Raw genomic sequence first — 19,220 nt, forward strand, 5'->3', positions numbered from 1 at the left:
AAGAGTTTGTCTTGTAAAACATGGTATCACAGCCAAGTGTAGCACAGATCCAAAGCAAAATATCAGATTTGGTTTGTTATTTTGACCTCACAAAGATAATATCCTCAGCAGAGGAGTTAACTTTCCTATAATTCATTAGGTACCCACTTCTTATGCTAAGATTATAATAGTAATAAAAATAATAATAACAACAATAACAACAAGGACAACCACCTGTTTCTGGTGTAGGGCATATCAAAAAGTGATGTTTGAAGCCTGGTATTCAATTCCAAAAAGCTGCAATCTGGTATTAGTGACATGACTAAGGTAGGTTTTGATTCTTTTTAAGCATAAAATAGTGAGTTAGTCTGTTCACTGGTTCTGATTTTCTATTTTACCCCCAAGGACATTTTAGCAGTGGGTGAAATCCTCATTACTTACACAGTCTTTCAACTATACTTTTTTTTTTTTATAAGAAGGCTCAGCCTTACATTGTCAAAATATCCATTTTCCTTTCAGAGACAGTTTATATCATTAACATGGATATTGAATGGATTCTTTTTTCCTAGTCTGTTGTGAAATCGCTTAAAATTTCAGAAGGAAAGTCAAGATGCTAAACTCTTCTTTATCTTGGAAATAACACTGTCTTGCAGGGAGACCTTGTTTGTATTCACTTCAACAGCAGATGAATATGGTTCCAGCAGAGCTCCAGTAAAGAGAACATTTTCATGTTCATGTATTACAGATCTCAGCAGCCTGGTGCAGAACTTTACACATAAAATTGCAGCACCACATTACCTCCTTACATAAGCAAGTTAAAGCCACTGCAGAGGGCAGAGTTTTATCTGCAACTCTGTGACAAGATTTGGTCTGTCACAGACAGAACCTGCCTATGAGGCAACTGTTGGGAGTGATAAATATTATTTTAATTTCTTGAATACACAAAGTTTTAAAGAACTAGCTCTTTCAGGGTTTTTTAGTCAATTTTTCAGCAAAGAGCTTCTGAAACTTGAAATACAAAGAATTCACAGCTGTCCTGTTTATAGTAATTTGCCCCTTTTACAAAAATTCTCAGCTTTTTTCTCCATCTTTTCCTGCTGGGTAAGAAAGAATTGGGACTTACCCTCCTGGTCTAGAGCTGCTTCATTCTCCTCTCTCAGCTGCCTGGTCAGTCTCTGCCTCTTCAAGTAGAGAAAAAAAACAAATTCTACCTGCCTTTCTTGCAGTGGCAGAATATATTTAGATCACTTTTTTCATGTTCCTAATACCCATGAATTTATAGATATTTGATACTCGTACTTTCTTTAAATCAGATTGGAACTGAACAACATAATAATGAGGGAGCATTTGAAAGAAGAAAATGTGAGTTAAATGATGGTGCAATCATATGGTACAATTCACTAGAAACACTAGGTAAAAATGTTTTTTCTTCCAGCACTTCAGAATAAATGCCCACTCACAAAATCCCAGAACAAGTCTGAGGAAACCACACTGACAGTACATTGCAGGAACATGACTTGAAAATACCTGATCATTTCCAGCCACCGAGGAAAGGAAAACCTTTCAAGATTCTCAGATGGTATTGTTTTCAGTGCCACATAAATTACATCAATTCAATTTCTATCACCCTCTATTCCAGGCCTATTAAATCTTTACTAATAGGTCTCCTTCATGTCATGCCCGTGCAGTGAGATGCAAGGCCCTTTTTTATCATAAGTTAAACCGTGGTAATGGGGGGATGGCTGGGTGACATACTGCTCTCAGACAAGGAGAGTAATTTGCAAATTTTAAAATAAGAAATTAATCCTTATCGCCTTCATAACAACTTGAAGGACAACTCTGATCCACTGTGCCTTGATCAGCTTGATGTAAAAAAATACCCATTTATTGTTGTAGATAAAAGAAGGAAATGAAATATGACTGCTGGAATATCTTTCTTCAAAATTGTTACAAAGCACATAAAAATGAATAAGGACATTTTCATATCACTGCCATTTGATCTTTTCTTTTGCTACTCTCCCCCATGTTTGAAAACATAAACACAGATGTAGGCTGCTTGACTGTATTAGGAGAAAAGGGAAGATTCTGTCACAATCAGAAAGAGAAAATCTATATTAATAAGGGTGTGGGGGTAGCAGTTTTTTTTTAGCAAAGTGAAAACCACTTCCAACAAGGAAGCTGCAGTGCACTGACAGATTGTACACAGACCCCTTAACTCACTTCCTTGCAAATTGACATCATCACTGCCAGCAGATTTTGTTAAACATGGATGAACTGCACCTCTTAAAGCCTTCAGCAGCAAGGCTGACATTTTTTGGACAGTAAATCCTCTCATTTTTGAAAAAGCAATGATATACACTTTAGGACACATTGATCTGGAGGATGAGTCCAAGCTCATCCAGGCTTAAAAACCTTGGAAATAGCACAAGCTGACCTGAGTTGCATTAACTTTTCTGAATTCCCCTACAGCCTCTCAAAAGGAGTGGTTCAAACATAACATGATAAGAGAGTGTTTACGGCTGTCCTCGGGAGCCTCTGCACTGTGTGCTGATGTGGCCCTGCATCATCCTGGGATGATGAACTCTGGCTTGAGGAGCAAAGGCAGAACAGAGAGAAATATGGTTGGAATAAACTTTTCTTACACCACCTTAACTGCAGTACAGTCAGAGAGAGAATAATGTGAGTAATAAAGCAAGGATCTAGCTGGCAAGAATGGGTAAAATATGTCTTTCTGCTTCGCACACTCTCATCTATAAAAGGGTAAAAGTATGCACATCCTTGGTAACTTCAACACTCAAACCAAACTGGATTTTAAAAGTCTAATTCACTACAGAAGTGGATTATTTTACACAAAGCCACATGTTTCATATAATAGTTTTCATTTCCTCAGGAGTTGAAGTACAAAAGTTCAGCAAAAGAGCAGAGCATCAAAACAAAGATACATCTTGCTTTTTTATCCTCCTATTTTAGAAGACAGGTGTGCACAGTTTTTCATAAGCAAGGAAAAAAAACATTTAAAGGATTTGTAAACTGTACCTTTCTTTTGTCCCCACTGAGGCTGCTCACTTTCTGAAAATAAGCATAAAAAACCTCAAGATGCCCCAGAGAGAAAGCATGAGACACCTTTTCTGCTGGAACAAAACCCACCAGAAACTGGCACGAAAAAAATACCCAAATATACAGTTATCTTTCTAGTAGAGTTTTCCACAACACAAAGTAATGCTATTTAGCAGCACAGTACCTTGTAATGCTGCCCCTTCAGTTTCTGCAGCCAGGCACTCACAGGTGCCTTAGCCCTGAGCGGATCTGTGATGGAGCAGGGAATGAGCTCACAGCTCTGACCCAGGGCTCTGATGTCCCCTCTATCAGAATGGGATGTTGTTCTGACAGTAAGGTAATACTTGAGGGGAAGAGTCATCCTAAGAAGCAGTTTGTGCTGCTGGTGTTGTGCTTTGTAGTGCCAAGGTTCATCCCTTACTCCTGTTTCCCAAGAGACTGAATTCAGTTCTAGGTCAACTCTTACATGTATGGACCTGATTCTTGAAGTAGACCTTTCCATGGTTCCAATGTACTTCCCTTGTTATGGGCATGTGAGGCAATAAAACCAAACACTAAATTACTTTCAGTTTTCAATCAGAGGTTCTTGAACAGAGCCAATGAAAGGAAAGTTGCTTTATCAGTGATCTGTGCAGATAGGCTGATGTGTTTCACACAAAACTGGCAAAGAGCCCACATTGACAAAACCATCTTATTGAGAAAATCACTAATTAATTGATGTAGTAATGCCTCATTTTCTACTTTCTATTTTAAAACTTTCCTTTAAAAGTGCTTTCTATTTTTTAAAAAAATAATTGTGATGCTAGAATGGTGTGCTGGTTTTTGGCTGGGGTGGAATTAAGTTTCTCCATAGTGGCTGGAATAGGGCTGTGTTTTGTTTTTGTGCTGAACAAAGCTTGAGATTTTCATTTAGAACAAGTTTCTATTCTGTACCTATAAAACTGAACTGAAATAAACATTTAAAATTATTTTTAAAAGATAATATGCTTACATCAGGCAATTTCTTTCCTCTCCCCCAGACCAAGTTTGATACTTAATGCTACATTTTGAAAAGAATATTAAAATGGTGACATTTCCTGAAAACCAGCAAATCCAGATCTCACTGCACTTCAGTTCTGAAGGAGAATAGCTTTAAAAGAGACATGAAGTTCTCATTATTAACACTCAAAAGCTTTAGTAAAGAAGCTTGCTAAGCATCAATCCACAGACATGCCTGAAAAACAAACATACTGATGACTAAGGATGCTTGTTACAGAAAGTATTGGTACAGTGCACTAATACTTTTTTCAAATATTTTCTGTCCTTCACTGTCAAAAATGTTGTCTTTTCATAGCCTTTTCCAGAAGTTAATTCAGGGTGAAAGATCAGGCAGGTGTCATTCATATGAAGCCTTGATACTTTATTTATAACAATTTCTTACTGTGACTGGTGAGCAACCAATTTACCTGGAAAACACACAGGAGGGATCCTTGTCAGACAGAAGGACCTGGTACCCATGAGGTCTCTCAAATACTTCCCCAAGAACTAGTGAACAGAGGCTGACACTGGTATTTTAACAAGAACACCTCAGGTGGTGCTCAGCCTCCTGACTGAGAGGAACAGCATCTTTCAGGATTTCAAGGCTCCTACTTGCCTCAGCTCTAAGGTGACCCACCCAGCTGAGTGCAAGAATAATTCCAGTGTGAAACTGTACACTGCAACATAGAAAAAAAGGAACAAGCCCTCCTCTTTCAGTGCCCCACTACCCTCCCCACCCTGACAGATGCTCATGCACAGGGAAACAGCCATTTAAAATTCAAAACATTGACCAGGCAGCATCAAGAAGCACTGAGGAAGAAAATGATAAGAAAATGTTTTTATGCTAATAAGGGGAAACTGAAGCCTTCAACAGGTCAGAAAGAAATACCCATTCACAATCCTAGCTTATCTGCACAGGGAGAAAATTCCGTGTGTGTGAGTCAGTCGCTAAGAAAGCTCTGACTAATGCAGATACAAGTCTGACTTTTTAAGTTGACATTTCTACTTTTCCAGTGGATCAGAACTGTCAGAAGAGTTCCCCAGGCAGAGCAGAGGATTGCAGAGCAGAGCTATTCTGTAGCAGTCTGAGTTGTGGCGTAAGTGCTTTGATGGAATTAGTAATGGTGGTTTAAGGAGCAGCCTCAGATTCTATTCCCAGCACTAGCAATTACCACTCCCATAACAGAATCAGAACAAAGGAACAAAATCAGATAGAAACGAGCTGGCAAAGAGCAAATTCCCTTCTGCTGCTGCTTTCACAATGCCATTAAATAACATCTGGCAGTGGGGCAGGGCAGACAAATGGAGACCAGAGCATTTTAAAGTGCTGTTACCAGATCTGCCAAGAGCTCAACTGTACACAGTCCTTTATGTCTCTTCTGCTTTTCTCACAAGATGTGACTGTGAAAAACATTCACCATTCAAAAATTAAAAATTATCAAAAATGTCTTTTATCATCTACATCAGCAGAACAAACTGTGCATCTGTAGACGGATTAAATACAATTTTGCTAGGTGGTTGGAGAAAAAAAGTCTTTAAAGATAGCATTTGGCATGGGTTAATCACCTCTTTCATTAAAGAAAGGAATACATACTGAGAACATCTTTCTGCCATCCGATTAAGCAATGAGCCAATACAATTGTAAATCTTCCAGAAATTCCCCATGGTTCAACTCAACAGAGGCAATTCTTTACTTCTCAGACCATATCTCTCATTTTCAGATAAGCATTGCATTAATTATGTACAAAAACTTTCTATCATGCTGTTAAAAGAAATGGAATGTGACTGTTATGATTCTCCTTAGCAACCTTTGACAATTAAGAGATTGAATTATTCATATGTATTTTTAACAATATAATAACATTTTTAAAGCTTGCTCACCACTCAATTGCTCGAACAGCACGCAGACCCAAAACTGTTTGATTCCAGTATAAACAGTGCCACTGTTTTCTTTCTGCTGTTGTAGGGGCTGACACAACTTACTGTCTCTGTAACTGAGGCAAAAAGGATTTCAGGGTACTATTCTGAGAATCACATGCTATGAATCGATTTGCAAGTCATTGGAATTTCTTCTTCCTTTTAATGAGGCAGATTTTAAGCCTTGTCTGCACTTATTTTATTATTTACAATATAAGTACTAATTCTCTGCACCCATATCATGTAAGACTGCTCAAGTTTGACTCATTTTCTGAAAACAGTTCAATGCAGACAAGTTTTCTTCTCTGTGCTAATAAGCAGCACAACCATGATATTAAAATAGAAAGAATGAGACTTGCACTGAGGCTAATGATAATTTCATTCAGCAATGGGAAGATAAAAATGACACCTGCTTTATTTTTAGAAAAAAAAAAGACTGGAAAAATCTGAAGAATGTCAGGAGAGGAAGCACATCCTGCATGAAGAAAAATAGCTACTCGTGTGCTAAGACTTATATTGCATCAAACATTTTAAAAACTAAGCTTTTATTTACTAGAATACACTAAATCATGAGCAGATAATCCTTATAGGAAGATCCATCTAGTCAGAAGGGAAGACCTATCTTGTATTTTTTGCTTCTAAATGCTATTTTAGATAATGAGAAATTCTATTTAAGTTGCTTTGCTTCCATCTAAAATACACATGAGCCATCAGTGTAATTGCATGGCACTATTACTCTCTTAGGCTGCTGCTGGACAACGGAGCTACAGATAGAAATAAAGTAGTAACAGCTTGTGACAGGTTACACTTAAAATATTTGATCAGCCTGATCAATGGTCCTGTGCTTCCAAAGCTAAGCTGAGGTTCAAGGAAGGAAAAGATAATGGTTGTTCCAACACTTTGGATACATCTCAGGGAATTAGAAGGCGCTTGGGATGCTGCTCCAGACTTAATATAGCTGTCCCATACAAGAAATGCTTTTTACCATCTCAGACTTCATGATGGAAATACTCACCTGCATTATTTCTTTCAAAAATTATTTCTGTTACTGTCTATCCACTTATATTACACCTTGGTTTTATTTTAGATTTCAGAAGCTTATTTTTTTACCCAGTTTTGTAATTATTTTATGTTATCTAAACAGCATACTGAAAAAAACTATTGATATTTGAAAGTGAACATACAAATATCAATAATTACCTTTTCGTTATGGTAGATTAACTGTTACGGCAGATTAATTATTTTATACATCTCTTAATATGAGGTTAAACTCTCTCTGCTATTGGTTTGTTGGTTTGTTTTTTCCTCTTCTCCATTTACACGAGTGCCTTTTGGTTTTTGTGTTTCCTCAAGATCCTTTTACCCAGAGAACAAGCCTCTGAAAGTAATCTCATTCCGGTTGATTCAGTTCTTGTTTCAGTTAAATTTAAAGTTATTTTCTTTGGCTCACAGCAGAACATTGCAGAGTCTCTCACTGAGGTATTGAGGATTTTCACCCCATATCAGCAGCTCATCAGCAATTACTTTTCTGCACACAGATCCTTAAAGATCCAGGACATGATGATTTGTTACAATTTCTGTGCTGAAACAATCATGCTCCTTAAATAAGTTTCTACCAGAAAGAGAGAGGAAAGATGAGCACTTCTAATAATGGGAGATCCCATGCTTCCACCTCAGAAATTGAAAACAGTATTATTTTTGGGCACATCCAGCCACTATGAAAGCATGCATTTACTGCCTTTATTTAAATCTTTGGATATAATAAAATCCTCAGTTTGCCTGACCTTAATACCATGATCCTCCTGTAAGCTATTCATCTGGCTTTTGGATTGGCTTCATAACATCTGATGTTAGATTTGGTAAAAACTGCTTTAATTTATTTCCCAGTGCTGACAGACATTTAAATATGGTATTCTATTTTTGCTAATTGAGCAGAATTTCTATCCACGTGATAAGGTGTGAATCAAATGCATAGGAGGCATTCAAAAAATTCCCTTAGGTTTAGTGCACATCTTTTACAAATTTTAGTGGGTATATTATACATATATTTAACATACCCAGTGAAAAGAGACACAAGCTGTCCTCACCCTTGCTAAGCGTGTGGAGGCAACATCTCTGCTACAGAGATGTTCATAGTCACTGTATTGCAGCCAGCTCTAACTTCGAGAGGATTTATCTCCCTGAGCCAACAGGCTCCTAAACCCTGCTAATTCAGCACTGTGGGACAGAACATCTCTGGGTTGTCTCTACCCTATTTGGCTGAGCAAGATGGACATGTCTCCACAATCTGGCAAGCCTCCACCTACCCAGAGAGGCTGTAATTTCAGAGGGCACAGGGCTGGAGCCCACAGGTAGAACCCTGTTATCAAACCAGGTTCTGGGGCAGGTTTGGAATCAATCTAGTTGTCTCAGGCCCAGGTAAGGCAGAGTGGGAATTCTGAATCATGCTGATAAAAGAAGCTTTTCCTATTCCATTAGTATTTTCCTACCTGGCAGTCACTGTCCTTCAGTCATATCCTTTGGAGTTCCATCCACTTGGGTAATTCTCTAAAAATATGTTGCTGAATCGCTCTTCTGAACTACATTTCTCCTTGACCTGCTGTGTTTTTTATTCCTGCAACATTTACTGACTGCTAATATCCACGTTAACCCTTCTAAAAGAAGCTGGAATGGCAGTGACTGTACCACCTGCTGTTAGTGTAGGACTGCTGAGATTATATTGCATTTCATTTCAGTTCCTGTTTCAAAGTCAGCTTTTGATTGACTGCTTCCAGTACCACTACCCAGAGTGGTGCAGAAACTTAAATTTTAAATGTGTTAAGTTACATATGCTTCTATGAGCCATCCTAAAAATGTTCTTTTCAGTTGATCTAATTTACTTGGAGAAACCCTGTGGAATCTGGACAGACCTGTCTGCAATATCTTAGCTAGCTCAGATGTCTGTTCATGGCACTGTGCCACACAGATACTGTCATGTTTTCAGGAGTTTCTGCTTTGCCCTTGGAAAATTTCTGTCCTCCAGACGCAAAGTCATGACTACACTTGTGGTGTGAATTTTTTCTTATTTCTGTATCCACCATGACACATTTCTGTCTGGGGAATATCTGAATGTTCCACAATTGTCTTTCCGTTTTAATTATAAATATTCTTATGCTTTTATCCTAAAGCTATTCATTTATATACTGATATTACATTTCTAAATATTTGCACTTCAACATTTTCCAGTGCTGCCGTTTTCCTCTGAGAAGCATAATTTTCCCCAGACCTGGAAATATCAGGTAAAAATTCAGTTTTCAAAGTCAGTTCTTTCTCTTCTCTGTTGAGTTTTCTTGGGTTTAACAATCACTTGTATGACAAAACATTCAGGTTCTGGTCTGTCTGGTAACCCTCTTATTCTTATGACTCCACTGTACTGAATACCCTGTGATATAACAATCAGCATTCTTGCCTGTCACATAGTTTCTCCAAAAAAATAAACTTCACCTTCTCTAAGGAACACTCCTTGCTGTGTTCCTGATTAAAAACAAAATGTCTTTTTTCTGCCTACCTTCATGTTTCTTATGATGTACAATGCTGAGCTCCACTGCTCCGGGACCTACTGCTTATCATCGAGTGTATTGTCCCACTTGCCCTTCCTTGCACTCCAATCGTTCCTCGCTATCATTTGCTTTAAGAGTTGTCTCTAAAAAACCCCAATGGGTTCAGAATTTAATGTAGCAGGTCCATTTTCTTCAGAAATCCTAGGAAGTTTGGCTCATCCACATAAACAACTAGTGCAGAGGGTGCAAATATAAGAAATTTCTCTTAGCACCTCCTTTAGACTTCGCCCTCCCCTCAAAAAAGAAAGGAATTCTCACTCATAAAATATTCTTTGCCATTTAAAACAAAAATAGCCAGCAGCCTGAGTATCATGAAACTTCATTACAGAGTAATCTGAGCAGTGTCATCACAACTACTGCTTCAATTCATCATATACCAATGTATCAGCTTCATTCTCCATTTAGCTTGAGTGCTGGTAAACTCAATTTCTGCACATACCCACACTTCAGCACAATATAATGCAAACTCCTACACTTTTTACCCATCTCTACAGTACAGCCTTTTACTCCCTTAATTCTGCTAAGAAATGGAAAAATAAATGCTGTAAGTGGGAGTAGTTCTACTAATTTATTGCAATGAAATAATATTCTAATGCATTGTAATACATTTTTAAAATGTAATTTTCATATTCATGCAGACAATAGCTGTCAAGATATTTTAACAGACTCCTGGTCCCTTTTATCACGTTATCTTTTTTAAGACACACGAACACAAACATTCCAGGTTTCGAAAGTGGCAACCTGTTTTGAAACCATGGGGTTTAAGGATGAAGTGAGACACTTGATCTCAAAAGCTTTAAGACAGCTTCTTTCCTTCCCCAGAGCACTACAGAACTACCAACCAAAATGATTTAAGCTTGTTTAGTATCCATGACCCAGAGGGAATCTGTACTGTGTTTGGTAGGGATGGAGCGAATTTTCAACCTAGCAACCTGTACTATGGTGCTGTGTTTTGGGTTCATGACCAAAACAGTGTGGAAAACAGATCAGTGCACTGAGTATCGTTGAGCATTGTCAAGGCTTTCTCTGTTTCTCCCTCTGCACTCACAGTGAGAAGGCTGGGGGTAGCCAAGAAGTTGGAAAGGTAGACAGTGAGGACTTCTAACCCAATATGACCATGGAATAGTCCATAAACACAGACATAAAAAACTTGGGAGTTTTTTTCCCAGAGTAGGGACTGTTTGGAGACTGGCAGGCACACGATGCTGCTGGTGGAACAGAGTGAGTGACTGCCTTTCCATTACTTGGAATTTTTTTATCCCTATTTCCTTCTCTTATTAAACTCTCATAACCTTGATCTAAGTTTTTCTTGGTTTTGCCCTTCTGATTCTCTCTCCTACCCCCTTGCAAGGGCATGAGAGCAAGAACCCATTAATAAGAAAGAAAATTGCAGCTTAACAACTTAACCCAGGTTATCTGTCCCTATATGTCATACTTTGGGTCTCAAGGAAAGATAAGACCTGGCCAGACAGCTACTGATATTTGTCTGGCACAGTTGTGAAATCAACAGATCTGACCGACAGAAAAAGATGAACTCTACTACATGCCTGGGAATGACTAAAAGATTTTTATGGAAAGCTCATTGTGAAAAAAAAAATGTATAAGGTAGAAATACAATTTTGTTAAGTGCTAGAAACTTCCTAAATATTATAAAACATTTACAGACTATTGCTATTCAGGTCAGGGAGAAAAAAAGAAGATAAAATAAAATCTTATCCCTCTGCACTAACTTTTCCCAAACTTATCTGGCTGTAAAATAATCCTTCAATATTATCTGTATAGTTTTCTTGCATTTTTCCCATTTCTTTTCATGCTACTTCATAGGTTGATTATGAGGTATTCTCTCCTTGAAAGGGTCTATTAAACTCTAAGTAACAGTGAATCTAATTTATATGTGTACCCTAGGATGGGGTTAAGCTTGGTCATCATCTCCTGTCTGATACCATTTCCACTCAATTATGTAACAGGTAGCAGTGCATGTGAAGGTGGAGACGTAAGTCCATTCATCATCACTACTTGATTTCACATTACCTAAATGCTAATGCTCTCCATCCTCCCAACAATACAGCTTGTCTGCCTCCCTCTCTTGCATAACTAATTTAAACCATGTATGTTCTGCTTTCCTTTCTGCTGCAAAAAGAAACATTATTTTCTTAGCTTCTCTGACTCGTGTTTTGTACAAGCCTATTCCTTCTGTCTACATGCTCACCTACATCTGAAATTCAACTGCTTACTAGAATCATTAAATGTCTACAAGAGGTAAGTTCATGATTTCTCCCCAGTCAGAAATATCCTCAAATTATTTTTCTAACTCACAAGTACCTCTGCTTGTTTATGCAGATTAGAATCTGAGGCTCAATCACCAGAGAATGGTGTGGATTTGGTTTATACTTAAATTCAAAAGCCGGAGCCTGGCTGCCACAAAAGAAGTCAAAGAATAAATACAGCTATCTAGGATGGAGTTCTGTACCAATGCCATCAAAAAACCAGGATTTTCATACCTGAAAGGACCAGCCTTTTAGGTGGCAATTCAATCACCATTTTAGTGTTAGAGAAAAAACATTTTCTGCACTAATGAATCCTTCTAAACTGACATACATGATTCTGGAATTAAAATCCCATGCCTTGTACACAGTGAATTTCTCTCTGCCCCTAAATATCTTTCTTTTGAGAAAGAAAAAGGTCAGGAGTTGTTTGCATGGAGCTGATAGCACATCCCAACAGTCACAATGGTTTGATTGGAGACATGGCCTAAACTCTCTAAACACACATGCAAGTTCCAACACAATATTGCCACCCCTGAGAGGGAGCAAATGCTGAACCTCACAGGCTGCTACTGTACCCAAACACGGTCCTGAGGCACTGTGCCTGTCAGGGAAGCTCTCGAGGGCTTTGCAAAATCAGCGTCCTCTCACAATCCTTGCCTACTGCACCACTATCTCTGAAAGGTATTGAGAGCTACATAAATGCCAAGCACTCTTACACGTGAAAAATCAAAGGTCATCTAAAGAAACATATTCTGCTGCTGAGGGATGAATAATTCTGAGGCTGGAATATCCTTTCTAATTTTTCAATAAGAAAGTGCTACTACTTGATGAAAGCACAGGGGACAGGTACCCACCTCTGATTAGCATCAGGCACATGTCTCATCAAAACGTGTGTCAGTTTGCAAACTTATCACGGTCAATGTCAACACACCCTTGTTTTACTATCAAGAGACCTGAAACCTTCCCTGTTAAGGTGGAGAGTAGGTATTTTACACTTGCACTTGCCTGACTGAGCAAAACTGTTAGCTCTGTACACACCAGGTACAGATTCTCTTCCTTTTGCTGGCCAGATTACACATTTTTATACTGAGGAGATTAAACACCTTTGATACCAACAGCCATTGTTCAGTTGTACATTCCTCCTTTATAACTCAATATCCTGCTACATGTTTATCTATATTCACTACTGAATGGGAATATGAGAAGATGGCTGCTATAGTAAGTTGCATAAAGGTTCTTTTCAGTCTTCTCTTTATCAAATATCTCTGTGTTTCCATGCTATGGCCTTTTTCTTATAGCTCTGCATTCATATTTATGTCTCTATGCATTTATTGCTCTCTCAAAATCCTTAAGAAGTGACACCAGTGAAGATAAAACAAAATAACCTATATTAATTTAAAATAATATCTGCCAGTTCTACACTGCTGCACATTGTGCTCCTTCCAAATGCAGCTATGCAATTATAGGTACTTGGGTGCATAAAGTGATACCGAGGTTTCTATGGCAATTATTCATTTTAATTGAAAATTGTGTAGGGAAAGACTTATTTCAAGTGCTGCATTGTTTGCAACACAATTTGCATTTGTTTCCAGAGAATCTGGACTTCCTTAGGGTGAGTTGTGAATTCCTATTTTTCAGGAAGACACAATCTTTAAAATTCTCTTAGGGGATCACGGGGTGGGAGACTGAGGTAAGGTTGTTAAGCTTATTAACATTTAGAAGAATGTATCCACTCATTCGTTACAGACTTTTTTACTGCTTGGCAAAGATTTGATGTTTTAAATGAAAGAGAAAGAATTAAAAATACAATTGATACACAATGCCCTTGAATCTCTGAGGTAGAGGAACCAGAAAAGGACAGAAGTACTAAAAAGGACAGCAAGGAGACAGGTCATCAGTGAGACCAAGTCTACCAGATCAAACATTTCTGTTTTCATATATTTTAGGTACTCTGTGTTAGAATAATAATGAGGACATTATGTAGTTAATATTATGAGGACATAGTGAGTTATTTTGGATCTTAATATATTTTAGAGTGTCAAAGAAAGAGTTGGAGGGAAGCAGCAGTTTCACCTTGGCTACATAATAAAAAAAAAGCTATAACTTATTTCCTGTAGGAAAACAGAACTTCTTTCTCCTCCTTATTCTCATCACCACGAGTCAAACACATTAGGCCTAAATTTACAACAAAAACAAATTATAGGTACTGCAAGTGATGAAGACCTGGAAACAACCTCTGAACTATAATTTCACATTCACTAAATTCAGCGTTGCCTTTTCTAAAACAAGGCTCTCCTGATTTTTTGTCTATATCATTTTAAGTCTATATAGGCCAAGTGCCAGAAATTTCCCAAATTAAAAATAGCTCTTGTCTCCTTCATAAGTAATAAATAAATATGAATTTGATGGGAAGGTGGGGGGTGGAAGTGTTCTTTACCAACCACACAATCTTCCTAACTGAGAAAAAAACCTCTAAGAAAGAGGTGGCCAAAGCAGTATGTGAGGGCAAGTAGAAGAGTAATTTTAATAATGTGGTTTTGGTATTAGTGTGTCTGGCTCATTGCACTTCTGTACATCAGGATATCCAGAATAGAAAAGGAAGAATGACTCCTAACTTCAATGTCAATTGCCTCACAGTTCAGAAGAATGCAAAATTACATTAATGTGATTTTCATAATATATGTGTCATCCATTTTTAATAAACTAGAGACAAAAATTAACCCCCTGTGGAAAGGCACAGGAATTTGAAGGCCACATTTCTTCTAGGTGACTGACTCTTTTCTCCTTTTTCATCAGAAGTTCTATTTTGGTCAGAAAATGGCTTGCAAGACAGGAGAACCAACCCGCTTGAGAAAGGAGCATGGAATGGGTCTCACCAAGGACAATCCAGCAAGGGAGAGCTTTTCACTGCTTGGACAATTTCCTCTATTTTTGGCATCTGTTCTGCCATATGGTGGTGGTCCTAAGGTCTATGGTTGGACTTGATGAGGCCTTTTCTAACCTTAATAACTATATATACTGTCAGCTCTCACCTTCCTCATATTCTGCTGGACTCTCAAACCTCTTTTGACACTTATGTGCATTCCTTCATTTTATTATTGGACTCTTTCATAATTATTAAAATATATAGCTATCAAAAAAAAAGGTATCTTGAATTTGTTTTATGCTTCCAGACATGAAAGAAATGCACTCTCACTCCTATGTGTGCCAGTCATATAAATAGAAAATAAGCTATTGAGGAGAAGTAAAGTTTAAAGTAAGCAAACTTGATTTATTTCTGAATGTGGCAACACTCAGAGTTACTCAGTTCTGATGGTGATGAAAGGCTGCTGGTGATGCTGCTTGTCTAAGCTTCTGTTTTCCAACAGAACATAACTCTATAGCTATTCAAGCTTCCATTAATTTTCAGGGTTTGAGAAACACAGCTATTAAAAAGCAATGTTCATGGTGTTGAAAGGACAAGATCTGGAGGTTGGTTTTGGCTAACGATAAGAGACAGGTTTGAATAGACTCTGGAAGAGGCACTGCTGTCAATAAATTATATGCAATGACTGGTTCTAGTAGAAAGCTGCTTTTTCTTAGCCAAATTGTATGCCTGGCTGGGAGAAGTAGAAAAGGAGGAAAGAAAGGAAAAAAAAAAGGGGGAAGCTTTTACAGTTCCACTTGCCATCATTTCCTGACAAAACCACTAATAAATATCTCTCTACATTTTGGCTCAATAATGCAACCATCAAAAGAACATGAAGAAAATATCTTTCTTACTTATAGGAAGCCATACATATACAAACAGGAAGAATTGCCAGTGAAAGCTGTAACTTCTCTCTCAGAAATGGCAGAATGCTTTCCATGCAGGAATTGGATGTACTGCTTACTCCCCTCAGAATACTTGAGACTGGAAATATCACACAGAGTGCAAACCGCTGCTGACATAAGACTTAATATCTCCAACTAAAGGATCTGAAGTTTTTCTTCACCACATGAAGACATTTCCATGTGTAACAGATGCAGAGTAATTCCTCCATAAAATTAATCATCAAATATTTCTTCAAGGCTTGGGATGAGCTAAAAGTTCAATAAAGACTGTGGTCCCTTAAATTCACACACTTGAGCCCTGCATGTTTCCTGTGGGTAATATAAATTGCTTCTAGTACTTACTACTCTGCATGCCATTCAAATTCGGTTGCTTTAATTCATTAAATTCAAAACTAATACAAACTTCAATTATTTGTTGTAAAAGTAGAGATTTTGCTAAAGCACACAGAAAATTCAATACTCACCAAAATGGCTACAATGCTCAAATTAATGTATTTGCAGTCCTCACATGTATTTCTCAGCATCCTTTAAAATGTCACTTATTTTATAAAAGATATAGATTTTCTGAGTATTGATGTGCCCTATCAACAGACAAGGTGTCTCTGCTTTTAGTTTTGCAGACATTACTTACCCACCCCAAATCACTAATGATTACAGCTAAAATGAAAGGGTGCATGTGATTTCAAGCTATCTGCAGTCCTCTTTCTCAGCACCTCTGTCCTCTTTCTCAGCATCCTTTAAAATGTCACTTATTTTATAAAAGATATAGCTTTTCTGAGTATTGATGTGCCCTATCAACAGACAAGGTGTCTCTGCTTTTAGTTTTGCAGACATTACTTACCCATCCCAAATCACTAATGATTACAGCTAAAATGAAAGGGTGCATGTGGGCAAAGGTGACAGCACAGGACTTAGAGCTGGAAAGTTTGCACCTTATAAACCTCTCATCTTCAATCCTACATTCAAAAGGTACTTATGATTTCAAAGAAATTGCAAATCAAATGATTACACGCTACAGGAAATTAGATAAAAGAGAAAGGAACCACTTCAACACCATCAAGAGATTCTATTCAGCTATTATATTAATAGTAAAAAAACATATTTTGATTGCAGCTTCTGCAGGTATAAAATGACAGGTTTTAGATTCTCTTTTATTGAAGTGCACCGATCTACAAAGCGTTTTCAGTCCTACAAACTCTTGTAATCATTCAGTAAAGCATTTGGACAGCAGTTGTTTAATTTTGAGCAGAGTAACAACTGCACTTGTTAAAATATGTTCTAGAGTATGTAGCACCTTTCAAAATAAATTCAAGTACCAGAATTAACTATTGAACTTTTGTACTACTGAAATCAACACCAAAGCTTTTACATTTTTTAAAGCCAAGTGATGAATTTATTACTCCTAACTTTAATTTCTTTACAGAATCTACTGCAATCTTGATATTAATGTTCTAGTATGTAAAATGCAATGATTTTTCAATTCAATTCAATGTCTAAAAATATATAGCACTTCAAAATAATGTCCTTATTTTTGTAAGGAATGGATGTTTTCTGGTCTTTTGTTCTTCACTAATTTAACTAAAATGTACTAAAATGTAACTAATCTGTGCACGGAAACATTGGAAACATCTGGACACAAAACCCAAGCATTTTTTATTAGCTGTTAAGAACAGCTACCACAGCAACTGTGCATTGCACCAGCAACCAGACTGCTGTACACTAGTGGCAAACTGTGGGATTATATACATAGAATGTATATTTATGAGTACACACTAATAAAAAAATGAGTCACAAGTTTTATGGGCTACTACCTCTCTTGCCACTCATAAATGCTTTTCTAATATATTTTTCAACAATGCAAAGTTATCTTAAAATAAGCCTATCAAAGGAAATTATCTTAAATAAGCCTTTCAAATCCTATTCTTTCTCTTTAATAATTTAAATATAATATAATGTGCAAGAGAGTATTTCAGTGAACCCCAGTCAAAAAAGTAAAAAAATCACATAATGATTGTAACGAAAGACATCAATTCCTAGAATATATGGGAAAAGCATTCACATCACTGTATAAAAGAGAAATGGTTTTAAACGTTTCTTTCTTATAAAAAAACAGTGCAGAATCATGAGTTCAGGAAACAATTTACCTTTCTTGTCATCGAAGTACAGTGTCTGTTGAGCTGGATTTGACCACTGGAGGGAGGTGTTATCATTTTGATCGACCCTGCAGGTCAAATTTGCTGTTCCACCTTCAACAACTGTGACGTTCTGTGTGAGTGGGAACTGCCCTTGGCTGCCTGAGGAGGGAGGGAAGGGATGCAGAAAGGAAGAGAACAAGAGAAAAAAAAAAAGAAAATATTTAAGTTGCAGGATTGAATTTACTGCAGCAGCTTCCCACAGATGACAGACCCGGAATTTAATGTGATCTAGTCTGACCAATTCAAGGTAGTACAACATATTTTTTAAAATTGCATTTACAATATATTTCCTATAACCAAGAAACAAATGGATGAATTAAGAATAATGGTTTCCCCCCTCTTTTTCCCCCTCTTTGAGTCATACTATTTAGTTCCAAAGGAATATTCAGCATTTTTGTCTCCTCAGACATACCAAAGAAAACTCAGTGCAGGCAACACAGTTAAATCATTGTTGAAAACATCACTGAGAACATAACATAAAAATCCACAGAGTTTTTAACAGAGAGGGATGGGGCAATCTTGACTCCCTTTTTCCTTTTTATACATTTTAAAGGCCTCTCAGGATGATGCTTTCTGTGTCAGGTTTGGAAAGTTGTTGGAGAGTAAATGCAGTGTGAATCTAACACTTGATGCATGCTCTGTTGGGGGAATATAACCTGATCTCATATGAAATTGGAAGAGGTGATGTAGTAGGTCTCCTTCACATCTGTGATTCTATCCCAGAGCACTATCAATCACATTAAGTGCTTGCTGAAAAGTCACTGGGAAGGTTTCCAAATGCCTCTACACAATGGAGGAGCAGTATCAGCCAGGTTCTTGAATCACAAGCATTTCCAATGACATAGTTAGGCTAAAGAGTTTATGTAATGTTATAGCACACCCCTTGTCAAACAGCACAACACATTCTGACAAACAGGACTGCAACAATGGAGCTTATACAAAACATGGAAGGGGTTTTTAACATGGGTGGAGAAAGAAAAAAATCTTCAATAATCTTCAAAGCAAGACACTTCAATGAACATATGATTGTAAACTAGGAGATGTATAATTATATTATTATATTATATTAGGAGATATATTATTTGAGGGTACAATGCAAAAAAAAAGACAACCTAATACTCCAAATGAAATATATGCTTCTTACTTCTCCTGCATTTATAAAGGTTCTATTAAAAGAAGCACTGAAGAGTAGGTAGAGATGCTTGCATAAGAAGTGTAATGCCAAGATTGACACTCAAGTGGGATGTGTCAGAAATTAAAAACCTCTCTACAGTCCTACAGGAGGGAACAAGCTCATAGATGTGTCACAAGCACATCAAGGAGATAATATATACAATATCCACTAATGATACAATACAGAATCATAAATCCAGCAT

The 19,220-nt window shown here is 37.3% G+C and overlaps 1 protein-coding gene across 1 annotated transcript in view; it reads right to left on the reverse strand.

The window, feature by feature from the left end:
• The window catches only part of CADM2 (cell adhesion molecule 2), a 563,702-nt gene that overhangs the window by 145,742 nt on the left and 398,740 nt on the right, over positions 1 to 19,220 (reverse strand). Inside the window, exon 2 of the mRNA XM_030234833.2 lies at positions 17,794 to 17,943. Coding sequence (XP_030090693.1) covers positions 17,794 to 17,943 — 150 coding nt within the window. The remainder of the gene's footprint in view (positions 1 to 17,793; positions 17,944 to 19,220) is intronic.

This window comes from Serinus canaria, chromosome 1, assembly GCF_022539315.1.
Source record: "Serinus canaria isolate serCan28SL12 chromosome 1, serCan2020, whole genome shotgun sequence".
NCBI classification, from domain to species: domain Eukaryota; kingdom Metazoa; phylum Chordata; class Aves; order Passeriformes; family Fringillidae; genus Serinus; species Serinus canaria.